This window comes from Canis aureus, chromosome 29 (genome assembly GCF_053574225.1).
Source record: "Canis aureus isolate CA01 chromosome 29, VMU_Caureus_v.1.0, whole genome shotgun sequence".
Classification (NCBI taxonomy): Eukaryota; Metazoa; Chordata; class Mammalia; order Carnivora; family Canidae; genus Canis; species Canis aureus.
Window position 1 is genome coordinate 17,748,571 of NC_135639.1, and position 24,530 is coordinate 17,773,100.

The window sequence follows — 24,530 nt, forward strand, 5'->3', positions numbered from 1 at the left end:
GTCCCAATAAAAATGTAATTCCAATGGATATTTATTTAAAAATATCCCTAAAATAATTCCAAGGAATATTTATTAAAAAATAAAAGCCATAATATTGTTGAAACCCTTTGACTTGGTAATTTGCCCTCTGAGAAATGACCCTGATAAAATAATCCTGTTCTAATATGTTCATCATGGCACAAGTTATAGAGGGAATAAATGGAAATATATTATAATTCAACAAAAGATGAACTAGTATCACTGACTGAAATATTATGCACCCACTAAAATGATTCTGAATTTATAGAGTTGAAAAATACCAATGTTAGAATTTTGTGTTAAAAAAAGTGGAAAAAAAATAAGGTGGAAAAAGCATGGGTTGAGAAACATCATTATTATGTAAAATAAAACAATAAATTATGCAAGGGAGATGGGAAGGGAGGAGGACTAAAAAAAAACAAATCAAAATGTAAAATGTGGATCTTTTGGGGAATAAGGATAAGTGATTTTTTTTTTTCTTCTTTCTACTCGTCTTTATTTTCAGAATATTTTTGAATGAGCAGGTATTATTTTTACAGAGAATCAAACAACAAATCTAATTAAAAAATTGTTTTAAATAAATCATATTTATTAATTGCATATAGTAGAAGTAAATTTCTTTTCTGGAATGGTTCTATCCACTTTGGCTGTCTAATTTCCTTCTAGAATGCACTTATGTTCCTGCAAGAAGGATATGTTGATGCTATAATTACAACATATTACCACTGACACTATCTAAATCTCTAAAACATGATTTCATGGTTTTCTACAGCTTCCACAGAATAGAAGTAAAATATCCCAGGGAGTCATAAGAACAGAAAAGATAAAATGTAAACAGAAGCATCAAGTTCTTGACCTTTCAACAAAAGTCAAAATTTAAAAGAGTTCAGCTTTCTCATTTGCACTTCTTTAGTCTGTCTTAGACTTAAAAAAAAAAATAGAATACGGCTACTGGCTTCACTCATAAACTCAGACACTCAAGTTGTCCATTCACCTGTTAAAAGAGAGAGTGCAGGTAGTAGCAGTAAAAGCTTCAAGCTGTTCCACAACATCCTTTGAACCCTGACCTAAGGGACCAACTCCGATAGTCTGCAGGTAGTTGGGTTTCTAGGACCATTCAGCCTCACTGCTGAGACTGTCAATAGAAGTGCCATTCTCTGATGTAGACAGCTTTGCACTAGGAGCTGGTCTAACAATCACATCACATAGTCTGCCAAACAGGAAAAGGACAGCATTCGGTCGCCAATGACCTGGGATAGAAGTGAACTTGAGACGGGGGCTAAAAAGCTCTACTTCTAACATTCATTACAATCAGTTCCTCCACCCCAAATGCTGTGTGTGTGCATCCGTCTTAAAGGAAGTTCAGCTTTGTTACAAGAAAAAAGATTATGCAACTACACAAATACACCACAAGATGGCGCTAGCACCACAGTACAATAGCAGATGGAAAAGGCGTTCAATGCCCATGTCCTCACGTAACTTTTGGAACCTTATCCTGGTACATCATGTACTTGTTCCTTCTTTTTCTACTTATGAGACTTGGTCAAACATTTTATAAAGTGTGAGGACTCTTTTGTAGGCGTTTTTTGTTTAATTTTATTTTCTTAAGAAACAAACAATAATCTTAAACTTGAAAAACCCTCTACTAGTATTCCTCCCTTTGGGTTGGTTTGTTTTCCTAGAATATCCTGACATGACCCTGCTCTAGCTAACCTTACATGAATATTGAGGAAAGAAATTACCAGATCAATGTAAAAATATGAATTCTAATTTTAAAAGTGTTTTCAAATACATGAAGAGGGTGTTAAATTGATTTCTTATGGAAATGTGAAATTGGAGATGGGGGATTGCAAAGGATCATGGAGAAAACATAAGAAAGTGTGTTTAGATGATGTGATTCTGGCCCTGGTTCTAATAACAGTATGACTTGGGCAACCCGGTGGCTCAGAGGTTTAGCGCCTGCCTTCAGGGTGTGATCCTGGAAACCTGGGATTGAGTCCCACATTGGGCTCCTTGCATGAAGCCTGCTTCTCCCTCTGCCTCTGCCTCTTTCTCTTTCTCTCTGTGTGTATCTCTCATGAATAAATAAATAAAATCTTTAAAACTAAAATAACAGTGTGACTTTAAGGTAAGTCATTTGGTCTTCCTCGTCGTCTTGCATTTCCTCATCTAAAAATAAGATGCCTAGATTCTAATTTCTCAGGACCTAACATTCCTAGCTTCCACTGAGACCCTAGAAGCCAAAAATGAACACCAGGAGGCTACAAGAGGCTAAATGTTCAGGATAATGGAGACAGGCGAATGAGCAGAATCATCAGGAATATCAACAATATAAAAAGGAACACAATGATGACAATTATCTTCCCTTAACTTCTCACAATTATGAATACAAATTATAACCAGAATTTTAAATTCCTTTAAGTAGTTATTTTCTCAGTTACAAAGTAAAACCTATGATATGAGTCATTATAAACAGGAGACTATTATTTATTTTCAGATGCATTATTTGCTAAATACTAATAAACACTAAAAATACACTGAATTTTTATGCCAGTCATGACAGAGCAATTGGTACAAGACTAATCCTCCCACTCTAAACGACTATAAAAATGGACAAAATGTGTGTAATGATTGTTTTCAAAAACTACAATAGGCAGTGTAGAATTATAATCCTTTGGGGGAAGAGAAACACTTGAAATGAGCCTTACAATTGCTGTGGTTCTCAGCCTATAGGTACCTTTCAGACTACAGCATGGGGAGGTAGAGCCCAAATAGAGCATAGCATGTCACTGGGCCTAAGAGGCAGACACTGGAATTTGGGATTGAGATGGAGAGAATTTAGCAGGTTAATATAGAGAAAGGAGCTACACAGAAAAGGGGCTCCAGAAATCTATAAAAAGGTGAAAATGAATATATGGTTGAAAATGAATTTGCATATGCAGAGGGCAAGATCCCACAGAGAACAGGTATTGGGAAGCTATGGATGGCATGGAGTTTCTGGAGGGCAGCCAAACAGAGAGACAGAATTCTGACCAAACATAAGGTAGAGAGGTCATTGAATGCTCCAGTCACTCAAGTGGAAACCAAGAAGAACCATACCTCAAAAGTAGGTCTACTCTAGACATGTCCGAAAACATCTTAACAATAGGCCTTGAGAGGATCAATCTAAATTGATAGTAAGTTACCTGCCTGCCCAAATAAAGCTCAACATTCTCAAAGGAGTGCCTGGCTAGCTCAGTCAGGAGAACATGTAACCATTGATCTCAGGGTTGTGAGTTCAAGCCCCATGCTAGGCATAAAGCTTACTTAAAAAAAAAAAAAAGAAAAAAAATTCTCTAAAACATGCATTTTCATCAGAGGTGACATCATACCACAAAGGCAAAAATTGATTCTTGGGAGGATGTAGCTTTTTAGATATCAGAAAGACACAGGGCTCTCCAAAGGGTCATAGTATGTACAGATCTACAGTATATCTGTAGTGTTAAAATTTCATGAGGGTGGGAGGAGGAAGGGGCAATTTTTTAAAAATAAATTTATTTTTTATTGGTGTTCAATTTACCAACATACAGAATAACACCCAGTGCTCATCCTGTCAAGTGCCCCCCTCAGTGCCCGCCACCCAGTCACCCCCACCCCCCGCCCTCCTCCCCTTCCACCACCCCTAGTTCGTTTCCCAGAGTTAGGAGTCTTTATGTTCTGTCTCCCTTTCTGATATTTCCCACACATTTCTTCTCCCTTCCCTTATATTCCCTTTCACTATTATTTATATTCAGGAAGGGGCAAATGAAAAAAAAAGTCCAAAAAGGTTCCTTAGGAGGAGATAATGAAGAAAAGGTTGAGAATGCACTGCTCTAAAGGAAACCAACAAAATCTAGGCTTTTAACAATGTATGATTCACAGTACCAAGCATATGATAATAAAATTCCTAGATATGTGAAGAAGCAATGGAACAGAACAGAAAGCCTACAAGCTGACCTGGATATAATTCAGCTGGCAATGAGCACTCTATAGGATATTGTGGAACAATGTGACATATTCAGATCAGTGTGTTAGAAAGATAATTCGACACTGGTGCAGAGGGTGGTTTAGCAGAGGAGAAGAATTAGGAGGAGGAAAGGCTACTACAAACATTGAGATGGAAAAATATGAAAGCTTCCAGTAATGGAGATGAAAGTGAGAGATAGTTAAGTTGCAGGATTGCTGATTCTCAGTGATCAACTGGATGTGCAAAGTGATGGAGAGGAAGAAATTAAATATAACTTGGAAGTGACTAGAATTTGTCAAATTTAAGTGTTTGTGTTTAAGGGACTCTGGAGTAAAGTAAGTAGTAAGAACTATGAATCTAGAGCTATAGAGGTCTGGGTTAGAAATGCAGGTTGGTATAGAAGTGGTCATTGAAGCCACAGGAGTGGATGCTGCCACACAGAATAAGATAGTGGGAGTAAGTGGAGAAGCCTGAAGAATCCAGTTGTCTCCAATAAAAACGTATTCAGTGTCAAAAAAAAAAAAAAAAAAAAAAAAGAATCCAGTTGTCTGAGGAACAGGCAGAGGAGGAGGAGGGACCAAGAAAAGAAAACAAGTAGACAAAGAAAGAAGTATCCAGCCGTCCTCTGCTCTTCCTCATTGGTGCAAAAATCCCCCAAAGTCTCAGTGTTACAAAGGGAACAGCACATCTGCTTCATTTGCAATAAATGTTGCAAATGGACATGAAGGACCATCTGTGCTATATTTCTTGGGGTTCAATGTTTCTAGGTGTATCACCATTAGAAAATGATCAAATATCTTTAAGAAGATATTCTTCATTCCCTTAAAAAACAAAAGAAATATAAAAAGGAAATACAAATCAAAAACGAATTATGTAAGTATTTTCTATATTCTGTTCAAATATCTCAGGCGATGGGGTACAGGAAAGTGAGGGAAGCTTTTAGAGACCACCCACTTCTCAAAGGCCCCCAATGGCTTCTCAACCAAACAGAGTAAAAGCCAAGGTCTTCATCATGCCCATGATGCCCTTGTAGATCTTTCTCCTGCCTCCCTCTGTAAACCTTTTCCTTTTTCACTCACGCCACAGAGAACATCCTAGCAAAAACAGCCACAACCACTGTGCTAGCCACTCTTACCCATTTACTTACTTTACAGTCATTTAGAGCACTCATCACTACCTGAAATTATGATATATATGTATTTGTTTATTTGTTTTTTGTCTTCCCCACTAGGATTTAAATCCCATGAGAACAAGAACTTTATCTTAATTACAGCTTTTTCCAAGCACTGAGGGCAGTGTCTCACACACAGCCAGGTTTGAGAATGAGGATGTGCTGAATGGCATCCAGAATCAACTGGCACCTCTTGGTTCTATCATGTGTAAAATGGGGAGAGTCATCCACATTGACTCTGTCTACTCTTCATACAATGAAATGAAGTGGTGTATGTTAGAGCACTTTATAAACCGTAAGTCACAGGGCGCCTGAATGGCTCAGTCATTAAGCATCTGCCTTTGGCTCAGGTCAGGATCCCAGGGTCCTGGCATAGAGCCCTGCGTCAGGCTCCCTGCTCAGCAGGGAAGTCTGCCTCTCCCTCCCCCACTGCCCCTCCCCCTGCTCATTCTCTCTCTCTCTCTCTCTCCTCTCATTCACTCTCTCAAATAAATGAAATCTTAAAACTCTAAGTCACTATACCATGGAAGGTGGGGGCTGATAGTGGTAAAGCATGCTTTCTGACACAGGAGAAGAAAGTTGTGCTAACAATTATACACATAAACACATGAATTTTTAATGATAGCCTGGAGAATAAATGTTCAGATCATAGTCACTGGTTCCATTTTCCTTTAGAACAGAAAATATGCCTAAAAAATACTTACCCAAGCATACAATATTCAAATATCTAAAGGACTCTAGCCAGATTATACTCCTTAGGAGACAAAAAAAACTGAAGATTGAGCTAATTGACTTATAAGCAATAGAAGGGATTTAATTTCTGAAAAAAAAAATAGGAAGATTAAAACTACATTCAGTGTTATGAGCTGAATTGTGTCTACCTCAATTCATATGTTGAAGGACTAACTCTTGCACCTCAGAAAGTGAATGCATTTGGAGGAGAGTTAACTGAGTTACAACAAGGTCATTAGGTCATTGGGCTCTAATCCAATGTGACCGGTCTCCTTACAAGAAGAAGAAATCTTTCGATGGACATCGAGGCTCCTTCCACAGTTTGGCTATTGTGGACATTGCTGCTATAAACATTGGGGTGCAGGTGTCCCGGCGTTTCATTGCATCTGCATCTCTGGGAAATGAACTAGGGGTGGTGGAAGGGGAGGAGGGCAAGGGGTGGGGGTGAATTGGTGACGGACACTTAGGGGGCACTTGATGGGATGAGCACTGGGTGTTATTCCGTATGTTGGCAAATTGAACACCAATAAAAAATAAATTTATTATTAAAACATAAAATAAATAAAATAAAATAAAATAATGAAATCTAAAAGATTAAAACAGAAAAAACAAGAAGAAATCAAAACAAAGACACAAGCAGAGAGAAGACCATGTGAAGACCCAAGGAGAAGATGGGCATCTCCAAGCCAAAGCGAAAGGCCTCAGAAGAAACCAACCCTGCTGATTTCTTGATCCTAGACTCTCAGCCTCTAGAACTGTGAGAAAATAAATTTCTGTTGTTTAAACCATCTGGTCTGTGGTACTTTATTATGGCAGCCCCTACAAACTAATAGAGTTAGTGATTTTAAAAACCAAGAAATAAATCTTTAATAAAGGCATTTCACAAAGATGAGGTTAGCAAACTTAAACGACCCTCATAAATACTTTACTTTCATCATTTAAATTGAAACATTAGGGGATCCCTGAGTGGCTCAGTGGTTGAGCGCCTGCCTTCGGCCCAAGGCGTGATCCTGGAGACCTGGGATCGAGTCCCACATCGGGTTTCCTGCATGGAACCTGCTTTTCCTTCTGCCTGTGTCTCTGCCTCTCTCTCTCCATGTGTCTCTCATGAATAAATAAATAAATTTTTTAAAATAAATTGAAACATTAATTTTTATTATAATTGTCTAAGTATAAATTTGAGTTGTCAAGTTCTCAAATCAATTTAATTTTCTCGCTATATCTAATATTCTTGCTAAGAGAACCCACCTTTCACAAAGCAGTTAGAGAAGGTTTTATCTAGCACAGAGCACAGGAGCTAGGCAATTATATTTCTTTTTTTCTTTTCCAACATTTTTTTTTTCAAATTTATTCATGAGAGACAGAAAGAGAGAGGCAGAGACATAGGTAGAGGGAGAAGCAGGCTCCCTGCAGGGAGCCTGATGCGGGACTCGATCCCAGGACCCCAGGATCACGCCCTGAGCCAAAGGCAGATGCTCAATCGCTGAGCCACCCAGGCATCCCACATTTCACTTCTGAATTTAGGCCCATTGTGGATTCCAATTTTTTATTTTTTAATTAATAGAAACACAATTTAAAAGGCAATTGCATCAGAGTCGCAGATAGAGCCTATCTCAACTTCATAGGAAAATATCCATCTAAATATAAAATAAACATGCATAACTACAAATCACCCTATCTCCAGATCCTAGGGGGATTTCTACTAGGTCTGGTAGCACCATAGCCTAGAGGCTCAGCCTCTGTAAGTGAAACACCTAAGGCAGGAAGAGAGGCAGAAACATCTTATAAATTCTTGAATTTCTTTACAAATTTGGACCCCAGGGTCAGAAATGAAATTCATTCACACACCAAGACATGACTCCTCCATGACTTACAGGTAAAGCTCAGATCTTTCTTCACCTGTATCTTCTTTTTTTTTTCAAGTAGTAAAATATACATAATATAAAATTTGCCATCTGAACCATTTTTAAGTGTACAGTTTAATAGTGTTAAATATATTCACATGTTGAGCAACAAATCTCCAGAACCTTTCGTCGGCAAAACTGAAACTTTATACTCATTAAACAACTGCCTATTTCTCCCTCTCTCCAGTCTCTTGCACCTGCCATTCTATTTTGTGTCTCTTAAATTTGACTACTCAATGTACATAACATAAATGGAATCATATACTATTTGTCTTTTGTGAGTGGCTTATTTCACTTAGTGTAATGTTCTCAAGCATATCATGTTATGCCATGTCATAACATATGTTAGAATTTCCACCATTTTTAAGGCTGAGTAATACCCCATCATATGCATGTATCACATTTTGTTTATTCATTCATCTGTTGCTGGACACTTGCGTTGCCTCCATCATTTGGTATCGTGAGTCATGCTGCTATGAACATGGGTGTGCAAATATAAAAACTCTGCTTTCAATTCTTTGGGATATACACTCAGAAGTGGAATTGCTCAGCTCTCTTTTTTATACACCTACTATTTGCTAATTACTAACAATTTCAACATTATATGTTTAAATTTATATACTTAGATTTGCTATGAAGTAGGTAGAGTTGAAAGACACATAGGAAGAAAAAGCTAAATATTCTCATGGGGCAACTGGTATAAAGGACCACTTGTATAAACTATTAATTGAATCCCTTTTGTCCTTTTGGTGGGAGGAGTGTAAGGTATCCTTTAAAGACTGTAATAGAGGGGATCCCTGGGTGGCGCAGTGGTTTAGCACCTGCCTTTGGCCCAGGGCGCGATCCTGGAGACCCGGGATCGAATCCCACATCGGGCTCCCGGTGCATGGAGCCTGCTTCTCCCTCTGCCTGTGTCTCTGCCTCTCTCTCTCTCTCTCTCTCTCTGTGACTATCATAAATAAATAAAAATTAAAAAAAAAAAAAAAAAAGACTGTAATAGAGTCCATAGTGTCTAGCCCAGGAAAAAAGTGCACATAGAAATGGACATCCAAAAATACCTATATAATTTCAGGACATTCATGGGCTCCTGAAGTCCATCTGCATCAGAAAGGCTGCCAACTAAGAAAGGCCCAAAATTGAGTTTCAAAATTCTAATAATTGTTAAGTATCAACAGATACTATTTAAACTCAGAGGACAACATGCTTTGGATCTGTGAGTCATGAATCCAACATACTTCATATTCCATCATTAGCTAGCTCTTCAAGTATTTTTAGCCCCCACCCCCACACTCCGAGCCATAAACAACAAAAGCCGGGCCTATCTCTTACACCAGCTCCTAGAGATCATGCATGTCAGGCTAACTGAGGCATGTGAAGGAAACAATAGAAAACACAGGTGAAAACTCAGTTGAGAGACTGGTAAATATCAAAGGGTGAAATCTGACTCACAAAATCTGTTTCAAGTTTGCCCATTTCTTGCTTGTAGCTTCGCATCCTGTTGCTGTACATTCCTCGACTTTGAGGTGGTATCTCTCGGACTTCCAGATCCATCTGTTCAAGCTGGCAGGGTAAGAGGAAAATGTGACTTCAACCATATGTTTATACCTCATTTGGCCATACATTTAGAGCTGAAAGGATTTAATCCCAATTTCTCATTTTACACCTGAGGGGCCAGGCAGATAGAGCTAGCTGCCCATGATCAAGTAATACTGGGGCTGCTTCTGTGCTTCACTTTTGCTTAGGTCAACAAACAAATAGTTCCTGAGTGCTTGCTAGTGACATGAAGAGTGTAAAAGCACTCATGTTGTCAAGAATGTTTTTTTTTTTTAAATATGTATCAATTCAAACATTCTCAAATATAACAACTTTAATACCTTTAGTGTGTCCTATCCTTCAATCCAACCCCACCTGGTTTGGTCTTCTGGCCCCAAGCCACCAGGACTAAAGGAATATAAAATAAACCAAACCATTTATTTCTACCCTTAATCTATAAAATGTCAGCCCAGCCTTAGTTATTTGGTAAAAATTCTTCTGGAAATTCTTTTCTGATTAGGAAATCACATGACAACCAATATGTGATCTCAACATCCAGCCTAACTCCTAACTTTATAACCATGTTGACATGGCATTAAATGAAAACAGTAATCTGCTAAATTACATAAAGCTCACTGAAATCATAGCAGCATACTTTTCAATAATCTGGAATTAATAACACTTTGGATAGAACACATGCACATTTAATAAGAGGCAATACAGAAATAGTGTGATGGTTAAGAACATAGGCTTTCGGGATCCCTGGGTGGCGCAGTGGTTTGGCGCCTGCCTTTGGCCCAGGGCGCGATCCTGGAGACCCGGGATCGAATCCCACATCGGGCTCCCGGTACATGGAGCCTGCTTCTCCCTCTGCCTATGTCTCTGCCTCTCTCTCTCTCTCTCTGTGTGACTATCATAAATAAAAATAAAAATAAAAATAAAAATAAAAATAAAAATAAAAATAAAAATAAAAAAATAAAGAACATAGGCTTTCGAGTCAGACACCTGCGTCCACATGATAGGCTCCACTATGTACTCACTGTGCAGCCTCGGACAGGTTTATTAACTCCTCTGGCCCTTACTTTTCTCATTTCTAAAAATAGTATGTCTTTTGTAGGACAGCTGTAAAGATTATATGTTCTAATTCCTCTAATGTGCTTACAACAGTGTCTCTTGCTTGGTAATCACTGGATGAATGTTAATAATAGTAAAGATGATTACTGATGATGCTGAAGAAATATACCAAGTACAGACACAAGGTATTAGAGGCAACTTATTTATAACTGGCATTGAAAAATAAAAACCGCCACCAAAAGCAATTTGGCTCAGGCCATGTCAAATAAACTCACATCCAAAAATGCTGCTATATATTTTACCTTTTAAAGCATTCTAATGGGGATCCCTGGGTGGCGCAGCGTTTTGGCGCCTGCCTTTGGCCCAGGGCACGATCCTGGAGACCCAGGATTGAATCCCACATCGGGCTTCTGGTGCATGGAGCCTGCTTCTCCCTCTGCCTGTGTCTCTGCCTCTCTCTCTCTCTCTGTGACTATCATAAATAAATAAGTAAATAAAAAAAAATTTAAAAAAAAAATAAAATAAAGCATTCTAATGAATTACTTGCATGACTAACTAATAAAACTCTTACTTGTCCAGCATTAGAGACTGAATAACAATAGTAGCTCTCAGATAAACCATGTTTCAATTCACAGGCCTTAATTTTTATTAAAGAGAGAGAGAGAAAAAGAGAGAGAGAGAGATTGAATTAGCCTTGATTTAAACAGTGACTATTTTACATGATTACCATGTCTCAACAAAAATGTGAAGCACCAATAAATTAAACAGTTACTCAGAAAGGTAATTTTTAAAATACTTCACTGGGGGTGTCTGGGTGGCTCAGTCAGTTGGGCATCTACCTTCGGCTCTGGTCATGATCACGGGGTCCAGTGATTGAGCCCCGTGTTGGGCTCCCTGCTCCGTGGGGAGTCTACTTTTCCCTCTGCCTCTGTCCCTCCCCCTGTTTGTGCACTCTAACAAAAAAAAGTTTTAAAAATTAAAAAAAAAATTCTCTGAAATCATCAAGTACCTAGTTCTAATAAGATGAGCAGGATCATCCAAGTAACTGCCTAAGTACATATAAGTGAAAATCTGAGAGTTAACTACACTTCTGCTTATAGCACTTTATAAACACACTGAAAACAAAATTAAAAGCAGATAAGAAAGAAAAAAAGGAAACACACTATAAGCAATTTCAATGAAACCAGAAATACGGCTAACATGAACATGTTTTGTGTTGTTACAACATTCAGACGGCCAACATGAAGGGGGAGACATGGTAATCACAAGACAAACAGTGTCCGAGAGATTAATACAAAGCAGTTGTTTGGCAGAAATACAAGTAATCTTAATAAGTGAAATAAAAAAGAAGTTTTTCTGCCACGATCCTCATCCAAAGGAGAGGATGTAATGCAATAAACAGTGTCCTTAACAAGGATGTCATCGAAATTAAGTAAATCAGCTGTCTGATCATTTTAAACAAGTAGAAACACATATCTTAGAACTTTGGTGTTGGTCATGACTGGGGATGACTTCAAGCTCCATGAGGGTCTAAATATGTTTTACATTTCTTGGTACAGCAAAATCTTGGTTATTAGGAAATCAGCTTTCTAACATCATTGAGTACACTGATGGCTCAACAAGCCAAAACACAGATTCTTTTTTTTTTTTTTTTAAGATTTTATTTATTTATTCTTGAGAGACAGAGACAGAGAGAGAGGCAGAGACACAGGCAGAGGGAGAAGCAGACTCATGCAGGGAGCCCGACGTGGGACTCGATCCCGGGACTCCAGGATCATGCCCTGGGCCGAAGGCAGGTGCTAAAGTGCTGAGTCACCTGGGCTGCTCCAAAACCAGATTCTGAGGCAAAAGAACTGCTCCTGGGAACTCAGCAACAATATAAGAGGTCAACTCAAGATCCAAACAACTGTACTGTACTATTTATGGTGATCTTGCCAGCAGGAAGGAATGTCCTGACCGGCAGCGCTGGTCTCTAGAGGTCAGTCTTTTTACGTCAAGGCCAGGAAGCATGAGAGAAATAGTTGAATATAGAAAGAAAAGAAAGTAAGGAGAAAAGCATTTGCTAAAAGGGAGAAACTTTCAAAAGAGAGGCAAACATTTGAAGCAGAGGAGTTGGAAGCAAAGCTGCCAGGACAACAGCACTGCAGATGAGATGTTGATCTTGGGGGCATAGAGGTCATGCGACATTTTGACAGCTAGAAAAGAGCCAGTGACAAAGACAGAGCAGTGGCAGCAGCTTGCTACCTTGGCCCTCAGAGTCACAGAGTGAAGGTCTGCTGTGCTATGGGGAATGACAGCCACCTATTTCTTCAGACCCCCTAAAGTGGCAGCTCCTTGTGTATGACTCTGTTAACAAAAGTCAGTCAGTCAAATAAGCTTGGAAATGCTCCACACTTTATATACCTCCTATGAATCTCCTTCTTAGAGATTCATAATGCCTCTCAGCCTCTTTAAGGGGCCAAGAAGATTCTGTAGCAAAACAACAACTGAAAAATATGCCAACCCCCAATTCTATTTAAGCTAGTCAGTTTCCCAAACTTACTTGAACTAGTAACAGCAGTCACAAGAAACACACTTAGGGAACTGTTCTAGTACATGAGTAAGTACATACCAAAGGAACACCATGCAGTGCCCTTCAGTATTTAGGAAAGCAACATTCTTATTCAAGACCATGATGCAGTAACAAGCAGAGTCGTACTTGTAATACTTGGCTTTAAAACCGAATAGTGGACAGAACATGAGAGACTCCTAATTCTGGGAAACGAACTAGGGGTGGTAGAAAGGGAGGTGGGCGGGGGTTGGGGGTGACTGGGTGATGGGCACTGAAGCGGGCACTTGATGGGATGAGCACTGGATGTTATTCTATATGTTGGCAAATTGAACACCAATAAAAAATAAATTTATATATATAAAAAAAACAGTGGGACATAAAGCCTTTTAATACTCTTTGTTCCTTGATTTGCAAGTCTGTTTATATCAGAAAGTTGTGGATGAGCTAGAGCTCTGAGTTTACCATATTTAAATACAAGCCCGCAATCCACCATTTGCTGGTGTGGGACTTCAAAGTTACTTAATCTTTCTAGGCCTCGGTTTCCCCATCTACAAAATGGGGGCAATAAGAGCACTGAGAATCCCTCCTCCGTGTATCTCTCACACTCCCGCATGTCTTGCTGGATGTGCCAAGAATGCAAGGCCCTGACAGCTCCTTTCTCAAGCCATTCCTCAGGGTTGTATTCACACAGAGCAACCCTGGGGGAGGAAATCTTGCGTCCCTCTGGGAAAAACAGCAAGCTTGCTCACAGGCTGCTACGAAGCTCAGGGCATTTCCCAGGCTCCAGGTTCCATCCCTAGCAGGTATTCTGCTGTGTTAGGCAGTCTTCCTGGTGAACCTGCATCACCCTGTGGGAACTGGGGCTCAGGAACCTTGGGCAGCACCTTCTGTTGTCATAGAATTCTTTTGTCTCTGATCTAGAAATCTCCTATCTTCCGCCAACATCGATGAAACTGTGGCAAGCACAGTAGGGGAACATCTCAGATCCTTAACACTTTCTGATGAATAGCATTTGTCTCACAGGCCTTGTGTGAAAATTAAATATTATAAAGCAAGTAGTATGCTTAACCCAATGTTTGGTACTCAGTATGCTTTTAACAAGCGTGAGCTATTTCCAGCTACTATGAAAAGTATTACAAAGGAATAAAAATTAAAAGTAGACCTTTAATGAATCACCTTTATTAAGAAGAATAAAATCCCAAGAAACTATTAATTCTCTTCATTTTAACTGGTGAAGTCCAAATTATAAAATGCTAATCAGAAATGTTTCACAGTTCTGCATAATATAAAACAGGCTAGAGGAAGGCGTCAGCAGAAATGGCTCTGGTTGTAAGTTAAGACACATGACCAAGTCTGTACCTACCAGTTCTCTTGCTTCTTCGAGCTGTTTCTCCACATTTGCAACCATTTGCTTCTTCTCATCTGAAACAAAAAATCAATACCAAGGAATTGCTAAGAATACAAGTAAATTTAAATGAAAACTTCTATTTTTATATACCTTTTCCTTTCTGGTCAGAGTAGAGAATTACCACATCAGGCAAATGACTGGATCATTCTTTGGTGGGTTAGGAACCACTTTTTCCCACTGATGTGGAGATATATAATATATAATCCTACGGGGGATCCCTGGGTGGCGCAGCGGTTTAGCGCCTGCCTTTGGCCCAGGGTGCGATCCTGGAGACCTGGGATTGAGTCCCACATCGGGCTCCCGGTGCATGGAGCCTGCTTCTCCCTCTGCCTGTGTCTCTGCCTCTCTCTCTCTCTAACTATCATAAATAAATAAATAAAAAATAAAAAAAATATATATATATATAAAATCCTACGGAGTACCTAATTATGAAAAGATGCCATAACATTTCCAAGAGAAAACAAAAAATTAGTTTGTCTTTAGGAGAAACTGTATCAACTGCAGCAGATTCAGTGCTTGCACGAGAAGTGTTCAGAGTCATGACTTTAATAAACTGGGAATAAATGACTTATGAATACAATTTTTTAAAAAAAGTTTTATTTATTTATTCATGAGAGACACAGGCAGAGGGAGAAGCAGGCTCCCTGAAAGGAGCCCTATGTGGGACTTGATTCTGGATCCCAGGATCACTCCCTGAGCCAAAGGCAGACGTTCAACCACTGAGCCACCCAGGCGTCCCTTATGAATACAATTTAAAAGTCACATGGGTTAAATGTGTGATGGGTTAAGGAGTGTACTTGCAGAGATGAGCACTGGGTGCTGAATGTACGTGATGAATCACTAAATTCTACACACAATACTAATAGTACATTGTATATTAACTAACTGGAATTTAAATAAAAACTTGGGGAAAAAAGTCACATACCACAACAATTCCTGAAAATGGGCATGATCTTACGATCCTTTAAAAGACTGTAGTTTGATTAAGAATTTAGGGTAATAATAAAAAAAAAGAATAGGGTGTAATGAGGGTCACCTGGGTGGCTCAGTCAGTTAAGTATCTGCCTTATGTTCAGGTCATGATCCGAGGGTCTTAGGATCAGCCCCACGTCAGGCTCCCTGCTTGGCAGGAGACTGCTTCGCCCTCTCCTCCCCACTTGCACTCTCTGCTGCTATCTTTGTCTCTTTCAAACAAATACATAAAATCTTAAAAAAAAAAAAAAAAAGAATTGGGTGTAATGTAAGAAATATTTGAAGTCAGGACTATTGATTCTAAACCCAAAGTCACTACTTACTTGCTGGTTATGGGATCCTGAATTAGAAACTTTTTTTCTGAGACTCAGTTGGTACTTCCTAAAATGGACATTTAAAATGTCTAACTCTTTCTAGCTCAAAAAGCTGATGCAAGTAAAATTACTTTTAAAATTATGAAGTGCTCTTGGCAGGATGAGCACTGGGTGTTATGCTATATGTTGGCAACTTGAACTCAAAAAAAAAAAAAGTAAAAAAAATAAATAAAATTATGAAGTGCTAAGTCTCTGTATGTAGTTTATTCAAGTTCTACCACTATTAAGTTATAACCCAATTGTAGTTACCTTTCCTGGGAGAGACATGTTCCAGCAGGTTTTTCCAGTTTTTTTCAGAAAACTTCTCACTCCCATTCCAAAACAATCAGTCCATTTATTCAGAGACTACACGTAAGTTTTGTGCTAAGCAAACATATTGACCATTTATGGTTTTGTGTCTACCACCCTTCTTTTCTCAGGCAATAACCCAATTTTTTTGAGGCTCTCCTCTCCACCAAGGAGGTGGATGAGAGATGCAATCTCTTTTTATGACCTGTTCCTTTGGTCATAGTGACTTAGCAAAGCACGGGCTTCTCCCAGGCTGAATCAATCCCAGTAGCTCAATACCTCTTGCCACATTGGTCTGGTGGGTAGAAGTGGTATAGGCATATAACTCAGGTAGACCAATCAATATCCTAGAGCAACAGCAAAGTCTTTTCCTCTCTCTTGGTAGAGTTATGATGACATCAGTCTAGAAGCTGTTGGCATCCATTGTTCTAGCTATAAGGAGAGCCATCTTATAGTGGTTAAGAATGAAGTCTATATTGAGAAAGAAACAAAGCTGAGGGATAGGTAGGTAGGTAGATAAATTTAGTTTCTCATTCCAGATAACTCTGAAACAGGTTTTGCTTGACTTTATCATGATTTGTTTTCTTGAACTAACAGATTTCTTTTTTTTTTATTTTTATTTATTTATGATAGTCACACAGAGAGAGAGAGAGAGAGAGGCAGAGACACAGGCAGAGGGAGAAGCAGGCTCCATGCAGGGAGCCCGACGTGGGATTCAATCCCGGGTCTTCAGGATCGCGCCCTGGGCCAAAGGCAGGCGCTAAACCGCTGCGCCACCCAGGGATCCCTAGATTTCTTTATTTAAATTTAGGTTTTGGGATCCCTGGGTGGCGCAGCGGTTTAGCGCCTGCCTTTGGCCCAGGGCGCGATCCTGAAGACCCGGGATTGAATCCCACGTCGGGCTCCCTGCATGGAGCCTGCTTCTCCCTCTGCCTGTGTCTCTGCCTCTCTCTCTCTCTCTCTCTGTGTGACTATCATAAATAATAAATAAAAAAAAATTAAAAAAAATAAAGTTAGGTTTTGGGATGTCTTGGTGGCACGGTCAGTTAAGCATCTGACTCTTGGTTTTGGCTTGAGCCATGATCTCAGGGTCTTAAGATCAAGACCCACATTGAGCCCCGTGCTCAATGTGGAGTCTGATTAAGACTCTCTTTCCCTAAAAAAAAAAAAAAAAAAAAAAAAAAAGACTCTCTTTCCCTCTCCCTTTGCCCCTCCCCACTGCATGCACAATCTCTCATAAATAAATAAATAAATAAATAAATAAATAAATAAATATCTTGAAAGTTAGGTTTCTGTGAACCTAATTATGATCAACTAATACAACAAACTAGATTAGTCATGAAGCTTGAAATGAGTATAATATTCAGTAGATGACTAGCTCTTCAGAAGGCTTGACAATACTGAACCCCTAATTTATTTGCTCCTGGTACACGTCAATCTGTCCAACATCTCCACACGTTATAGCAGAGCACACTGTTTTTAAGCCAGAGCAGAATATGAAATAAGACAAGTCCAAGCATCTTGGACCAAGAGTGAGATTATGCATTTACACAGTGGAAGGAACATCTGTTTCCTGTAAGGTGTTCATTTGTTAGGAAAGTCCATGCTGGACCTCCAAGACTAATAAGCACCAGTTTTTCTCATAAACAAAACAAAACAGAGGAAGAAGCCTTCCTTGTCCTGTATTCGCCTTTGTTACCAATTTCTCTCTCTTCTATCCACAGTCATGTTTTCCTTCCTCATCTCCCCATTTCCTCCCAGTAATCTCACTCTCACTTCCGTCAGCCCACTGAAATGACTCTAAATCTGATGACTTCTCCTTTGCCCAAACCAACGGACATTCTCTGGTCCTACTTTCAATTAATCTTGTAGCATCTGACATTCTGTTCCTCCCATCCTATCACTTTTTCTGCTCCTGGCTTCCAGGAGACTCTGATTTTCTGATCCTCTCACACATTCACTTCTGACTCAGGGTCCTCTGCCAGCATCCTTTGCTTCCATTTATCCTCCAACCTGTCGGTATTCCTGGGAGTTCAGACTATGATCCATGTCCCTGGACAATTTCATCCACTCCCATTTTTAAGCTGTCATATTATACATTTATGATCCCAAGTCTTTATCTCTAATCCTGATATATTTCCAGGACCCAAGACCTTTAATCCCAATGCCTATGCCCAACTCCACTGTGACTGCCTGGCAAACTGCTATGCAAAACTTGCTTCAGAAATCATCACCTCTTCGAAGCCTTTCCTAATCCAACAAGAGAGTTAGCCACTCTTTCTTACAGAAAACACCAACAACTCCTATCTAATTTCGATATCTCTTACATATACAGGTCTGATTCATCTTCTAGGTTGGGGGTTTTAATCACGTCTAAATTATCTTTATAGTCCTAAAATCTAGCACTGAGACTGTCATATGATTAGTTCTTTTTTTTTAGATTTTATTTATTTTTTCATGGGAGACACACACAGACGGAGAGATACAGAGAGGCAGAGACATAGGCAGAGGGAGAAGCAGGCTCCTTGCGGGGAGCAGGATGTGGGACTTGATCCCCAAATTCCAGGATCACGACCTGAGCCAAAGGCAGATACTCAACCACTGAGCCTCCCAGGCACCCCATATAATCAGTTCTTGAAAAATGATGGTTAATTGAATAAACAATGTAGGACGGTAAAAACATTTACAAAAGAAGTTATGCTGCCAACCACCCTGCTTTCCCTGTCTTCATACCAGCTCCTCTCTACCACTTAATCTTACTAAAATGTGGCTTTGATTGCATCACTTGAGCCCAGCAGTGAAGGTCCTCCACATTCCAGATCCAACAACCTTTTTTTTTTTTTTTTTTTTTTTTTTTTTTATGATAGTCACACAGAGAGAGAGAGAGAGAGGCAGAGGGAGAAGCAGGCTCCATGCACTGGGAGCCTGACATGGGACTCGATCCCGGGTCTCCAGGATCGTGCCCTGGGCCAAAGGACAGGCGCTAAGCCGCTGCGCCACCCAGGGATCCCTCCAACAACCTTTTTATTTCCAACTACTACCTGTCCAGTGTGCATGCTACATGCTAACCAGACAGACTATTCATTATTAGCCAAACACCACCCCCACCCTCTCTCTCTCCCTTATTCCTGCTAACATTTGTTTTAAGCTACCATTTAGGGTTCTTTGGTTGAATTGATTCTGGCTAACCAAAGCCAAAAAATGGAATTTATTAGAAAGATGGTTGTTAGAATTAGAGGGGGAATCTTATTAGAATAAAATGGAGTTGCTCATAGAGTCAATTTTAAAAATGAGCCCCCAGATTCAGAAAGGACAGTTGCTAGGCTGGCTAGTCAGGAACTCACTGACAGTCCTTGCAAAAGGAGAGTCTTGAGCAGCAATGCGATGCTCTCTTCTTGGTTCAGTCTGTCCAAAATTTGAATCCCAGCAAACATTCTCTGAATATGCGCACGTTGACCTGAATTGGGCACAGGGGCGGCCTGTCAATTCCACCAAGACTGGGTTTAGGTAGTTTCTCACTGGAAAACTAAGGTGCTGCTCTCAGAAGACAGCATAGAGGCTTCTGGAGAATCCAAAACAACAGATACCCACCGCACCCACTTACCATACCTTTCCCCATTTTTGTCTGTTAAATCCCATCTCTCCTCAAGGTGATTTCCTGGGACAGATCTTATCTCCTCTGAATTCCCAGACCTCTAGTGGCTCTGATGGTCACGAGAAGGTGCTTTCTGTACTTTCCCCCTCACCTTCATTTTCAGCTCCTTGGAGGCAGGGATCACTCTTGACATAGCTCTGCCCTAACTCTGAATTTAGTCCTCTCCAGTGTTCCGCACGTTAAGAGAAGAACGAAAAGGTTATGATTTAGGAGGAAAGCATGAATGAGGAAGAAGGAAAAGAGACTGAATGAGATGACCTTGGAAATAATCTTTCAACATTAAGTTTTGGCAGCCTTCTAGCACTATTCCTATGTAATTTCCAAGAGAGCTTCATGCTTTCCACACCAAATGTCATCCCCTTTACAAATGGCACGTTCCTAGGACTCAGAACTCCATAACTAACAGCTATCATTATTTTCACAGGGCTATGTGTTGAACATTATCACAGCCAATCCTCAAAACGGCCCTTGAGAAATACCAGTATTATCCCATTCTCAGGCAAGTACATAAACACAGAGTGATTAATTTCTCCAAAGTTAAACAGCTAATAAATTGCAGAGTTGGAATTCCAACAAGGTCTGCTGCCCAGAACTGAGCTCTTAACCTCTGATGTACTATATAAAATACACTAAACAAATTTCATCACCTTTTTTTTTTTTTTTGGCAAACGGACTTGACGAATGCTGGTATACACGTAAGTCTTTGCAGAGTATGATCTCTTCTTATGCACTCAATATTAACAGAAGTGTTTAGTGCTATACAAACAAATCTACATAGCATGTTTTGTTAGTATTAAAAGAAGTGCTTAGTTAGCCTTGTACCCACCATCCCTCATAAAGTAGTATAAGTGTCAGAGCTAACTTGAATTCACTTACAGATACCTGTCTTTGTGCAATGTAGATACTTTTAGATAAAATAGCAGAAGAAACTATGTACTGGGAACTGTGGAGTAAAACCACTAATAGAGGAACTTTTTATATTAGAGAACTTAAAAATGGATATATTACTAATGCTACACTATATAGCATGGTAGAAAATGATCAATATTGAAACAAAGCCATTCTAGAATGATCTATATAATAATGGATCAGAGCTGGTGATAGCAATATGAACTCCTGTTTAGCTTATATCTGTAAGCTTACATATACAAATACTTATTAATATGTATATGTACATATTTACTGTACACATGTACTTCCTTATCTGTCAGCTCAGAGGGACTAGAAGCAATAATACTCCAATAGCAATGAGTTTACCTTGTATCCAGATCTTGTTTTTTTAAAGATTTTTTAAGGGGGGGGTCTGTGAGAGAGGGAGAGAAAAGAATCCCAAGCAGGCTCCACACTCAACATGGAGGCTGACATGGGGCTTGAGCTCATGACCTTGAGATCATGACCTGAGAGGCAATCAAGAATCAGACTCTTAAAGCCACCCATATGCTCCTATATCTTGGGGGTTTTGTTCGTTTGTTAAATATTTTATTTATTTATTTGAGAGAGAGAGAGAGAGAGAGAGAGAGAGAGGAGAAAGAGAAAAGCAGAGGGAGCAGCAGGCAGAGGAAGAAGCAGTCTCCCCGCTGAGCAGGGAGCCCAAAGTGGGGCTCAATCCCAGGACCCTGGGAGCATGACCTGAGGTGAAGGCAGATGCTTAACCCACTGAGTCACCCAGGTGCCCCTAGATCTTGGTTTCTAACACCATTTCACAATAAATGGGAGTACGACTTGTAGAAATGACTGACTGTGGGACTGGAACAGGGAAAATACAAGATGCTATTGGAATATCTTATAATACTAGAAAGCAAGAAAGGGCTAAAAAGGAAAAACAAAAAAAACCAAAAACCAAACCTGAAATGATAGGGGTGTATCAAAGGACACAGAAGCCAGCTAAAAGGGCTTCCAAAGATTAAAGCTGGAATAATTTGAGCAACAAAATAAAGTAGTATTGGAATATAATACAAAGAATAAAATAAATATCATGAATCCACGGATATAAATGACCAAGTAAATGAAGAACAGACAATATCTCTTCTATAGAGAATTCCAAATGATTTACACAGATGTTAAACTTTCAAGGAGGTAAAATGTGATCCCAACTCCTGTGTGGGCTATGCATAGGATTTTCTTCCGAAGAGTATGGAAAAGAGGCAAAAGAGTAACTTTACAGTGGAAAAACCTGACAAACACTACCTTGGCCAGGTGATCAGTTAATTAGCATCAGCAGTGAGTGATTAAGTTATGTTATAGTATATTTTTGATATGTGATAAAAAAAATAGTGTTTTATTTCTGTGATCTTCTTCCCCCAATCCTATAACTCATTCTGATGAGAAAAATATTAGGCAAATCCCAACCGAGAAATATTCTATAATATATCCTACTAGTACTCCTCTAAACTGAAGTCTAGAGAAAAGCCTGAGAAAACTGTAATAGCTAAGAAGAACATAAGGAACCATAACTGCTAAATGTTTTGTAGTATCCTGACTGGATCCTAGAATACTGAAAGGACATTAGATAAAATAAACAGATAAACAAACATAAGGAAATCTAAACAAAGAATGGACTTCATTTAATTATAATATATCAGTACGGGTTCACTGGCTGCAACAACAAATGTATCATAGTAATATATGATGTTATCAATAGAGGAAACGAGGCACTGGATATGTAGGGGTTCTCTGTATTATCTTTGTGATTTTTCTATAAATCTATACCTGTTCTGAAATTAAAAGTTATTTTTAAAAAAATCAATGAAGGCATTATCAGCTTAATTACATTGTTGAAGGAAGAGCAGTCCCTCTGGGATTAGAGTGTGGGTATGGGATTAAAGTGTGTCAATTCAATTACTGCGCACATAAATTCTTGAATTAGGACTGGAACCATCTCTTCAACTCTAACTCTCTAGAACAACAGAAATGTAATGCATGCAAGTCACATGTATAATTTTAAATATTCTAGCATCTACATTTTAAAAAGTAAAAAGGAACAAATAAATTAATTTTAATATATGCACATTAAGTTTTAATAATCTAGCTCCATAATATCCAAAATATTATTTCACTCTGTATCCACATTTCAAGCACTCAGATCATGTGGATATTACAGCTCCAAAGCCACATACAAACGCAAACCACAGTATTCATAAGTAAAAGCTGACTTTTCTGAATTCTCCCACCTACAACTACTACAACTACAAATGCAAGAGAAAATTATGGAACATTTACAGCTTCTTCCATTCATGGCTATGCCTAGTCTCCAAAAGCCTTCAAGGATTGACATAACTAATGCGAGAGACTTGAGCATTTTCTTCCAGAAAGGACACCTGTCTTGCTTCACAACTTTGATTTATCTCCTCTGCCTCCATCCTTGATATCCTGAGTTCAAAGTTCAATTCCATTTCATATCCAAAAAACCCTGATACTCATATCCTTTCAAATGTAGGCATTCAGCAAGAGAGATCCACCTAACTCTAGTCTAGGCAGAAAAGGAAGCAAGAATTGAGGTCCAAGTTTCCTAAGAGTTCAATTAATATCACAGTCTGTGAAGCTGGGTCCTGACTAACCCTACCACCTGTCGTCTTCAGCAGTGGCAAGAATACTGCTAATAGCTAATTTATTCTGCACATTTTCTGGGAAAAAAATTGTGCTAGTGTGTTCCAGGCTTTCTTCCATTTGATTTTTTTACAACACTGTAAGGTTGAAGCAATTATCTCCTCTCCTGAACTTAAAGATGAAGGAAGCAGGCTTAGAGAGGCCAAGCGATTTGCCCAAGATTGCACATCTAGTAAGCAGCAGAGATTCTAAACAGATCCGATGTCACGTGTGAATCTTACAAGTGGTAGGAGTCACAAAAGACCATTATTCTCTCTGTAAATGAAGTAAGCAAATAATTGCAGAAGAACATTTAAGATTCTTGGGGATGCCTGCTTGTTGTAATGGAACCTCTGCAAAATATCCCCCATTTAGAATTCTTCACCAAAAGAAAAAGAACTTCATAATTAGTATTAGTTATGGTTTGCACCCATCCATTTTCTTGAGTTTATCACAGAACTCTAATCACTAAAATTAAATTTCAAATACAGTACCATAAGAATACTACCTAAGAAGGGACTGATTTGTTTCATTAATCCAGGTACTAAAATTAGTTAAATTCAAACACTTCAGTTTAAGAGCAAAGTCTTTTTATTGTTTAAAACATGTCACAGAATAAGATTTATTTTTTCAAGTGAAGTTTTAAGATACTCAATCTTTTCTATTCTCTCTGGTGATAACACTTTAATACATCATACATGCACAGCAGAGATTGAAGTTCATTATAATCAATCCTACTCACTCTACTTCAATTTAAATAAGTTAATAGGTTGGAGAAAGAACCGCTCTGGCTGCAAAGTTTGGTCCAATTTTGAACTTCTCAACTCAAGTAAATTATAGTTTATCTCCTCTAGATCAACCACTAATGCTATTCAGAAAGAGATTATAATTACTTTTAATTATACTTTTTAAATAGTGGTACATATTGTTAGTCCACAGACCTATATCTGAAATGCATAACGACATGGATATACTTTTCATTCATCCTTTTCTATTTATCAATTAGAAACAGATTATAAAGGGAGCAAGCATAAGTAACTATTAACAGGGAAACTACTACATTTTTAAAGAATTACTGTCATTCAATTAGTCAAATCAGTAAGCATTTTTCCATTGCCAGCTAAACAGTCTTCTTTCAATTCCACTGGAGCTCCTATGTTTGGGCTTTACATTATACCATATGCAAGGCCAAGTCAAGCCTTTATTTTTAAGGCACTTAAAGGTTTCCTTCTATATAGTAAGAATAGTTACATTAAAACATAAAGACAAGAAAAAAAAAT

At 38.9% G+C, this 24,530-nt stretch overlaps 1 protein-coding gene across 10 annotated transcripts in view; it reads right to left on the reverse strand.

Moving 5' to 3' along the window:
• Positions 1-24,530, reverse strand: part of VTI1A (vesicle transport through interaction with t-SNAREs 1A) — a 358,072-nt gene that overhangs the window by 331,183 nt on the left and 2,359 nt on the right. For all 10 annotated transcript variants that reach the window (XM_077877623.1, XM_077877617.1, XM_077877618.1 and 7 more), the window contains exons 2-3: positions 14,332-14,390; positions 9,260-9,370 (exon numbers count right to left, since the gene is read on the reverse strand). In XM_077877623.1, coding sequence (XP_077733749.1) covers positions 9,260-9,370; positions 14,332-14,390 — 170 coding nt within the window. The remainder of the gene's footprint in view (positions 1-9,259; positions 9,371-14,331; positions 14,391-24,530) is intronic.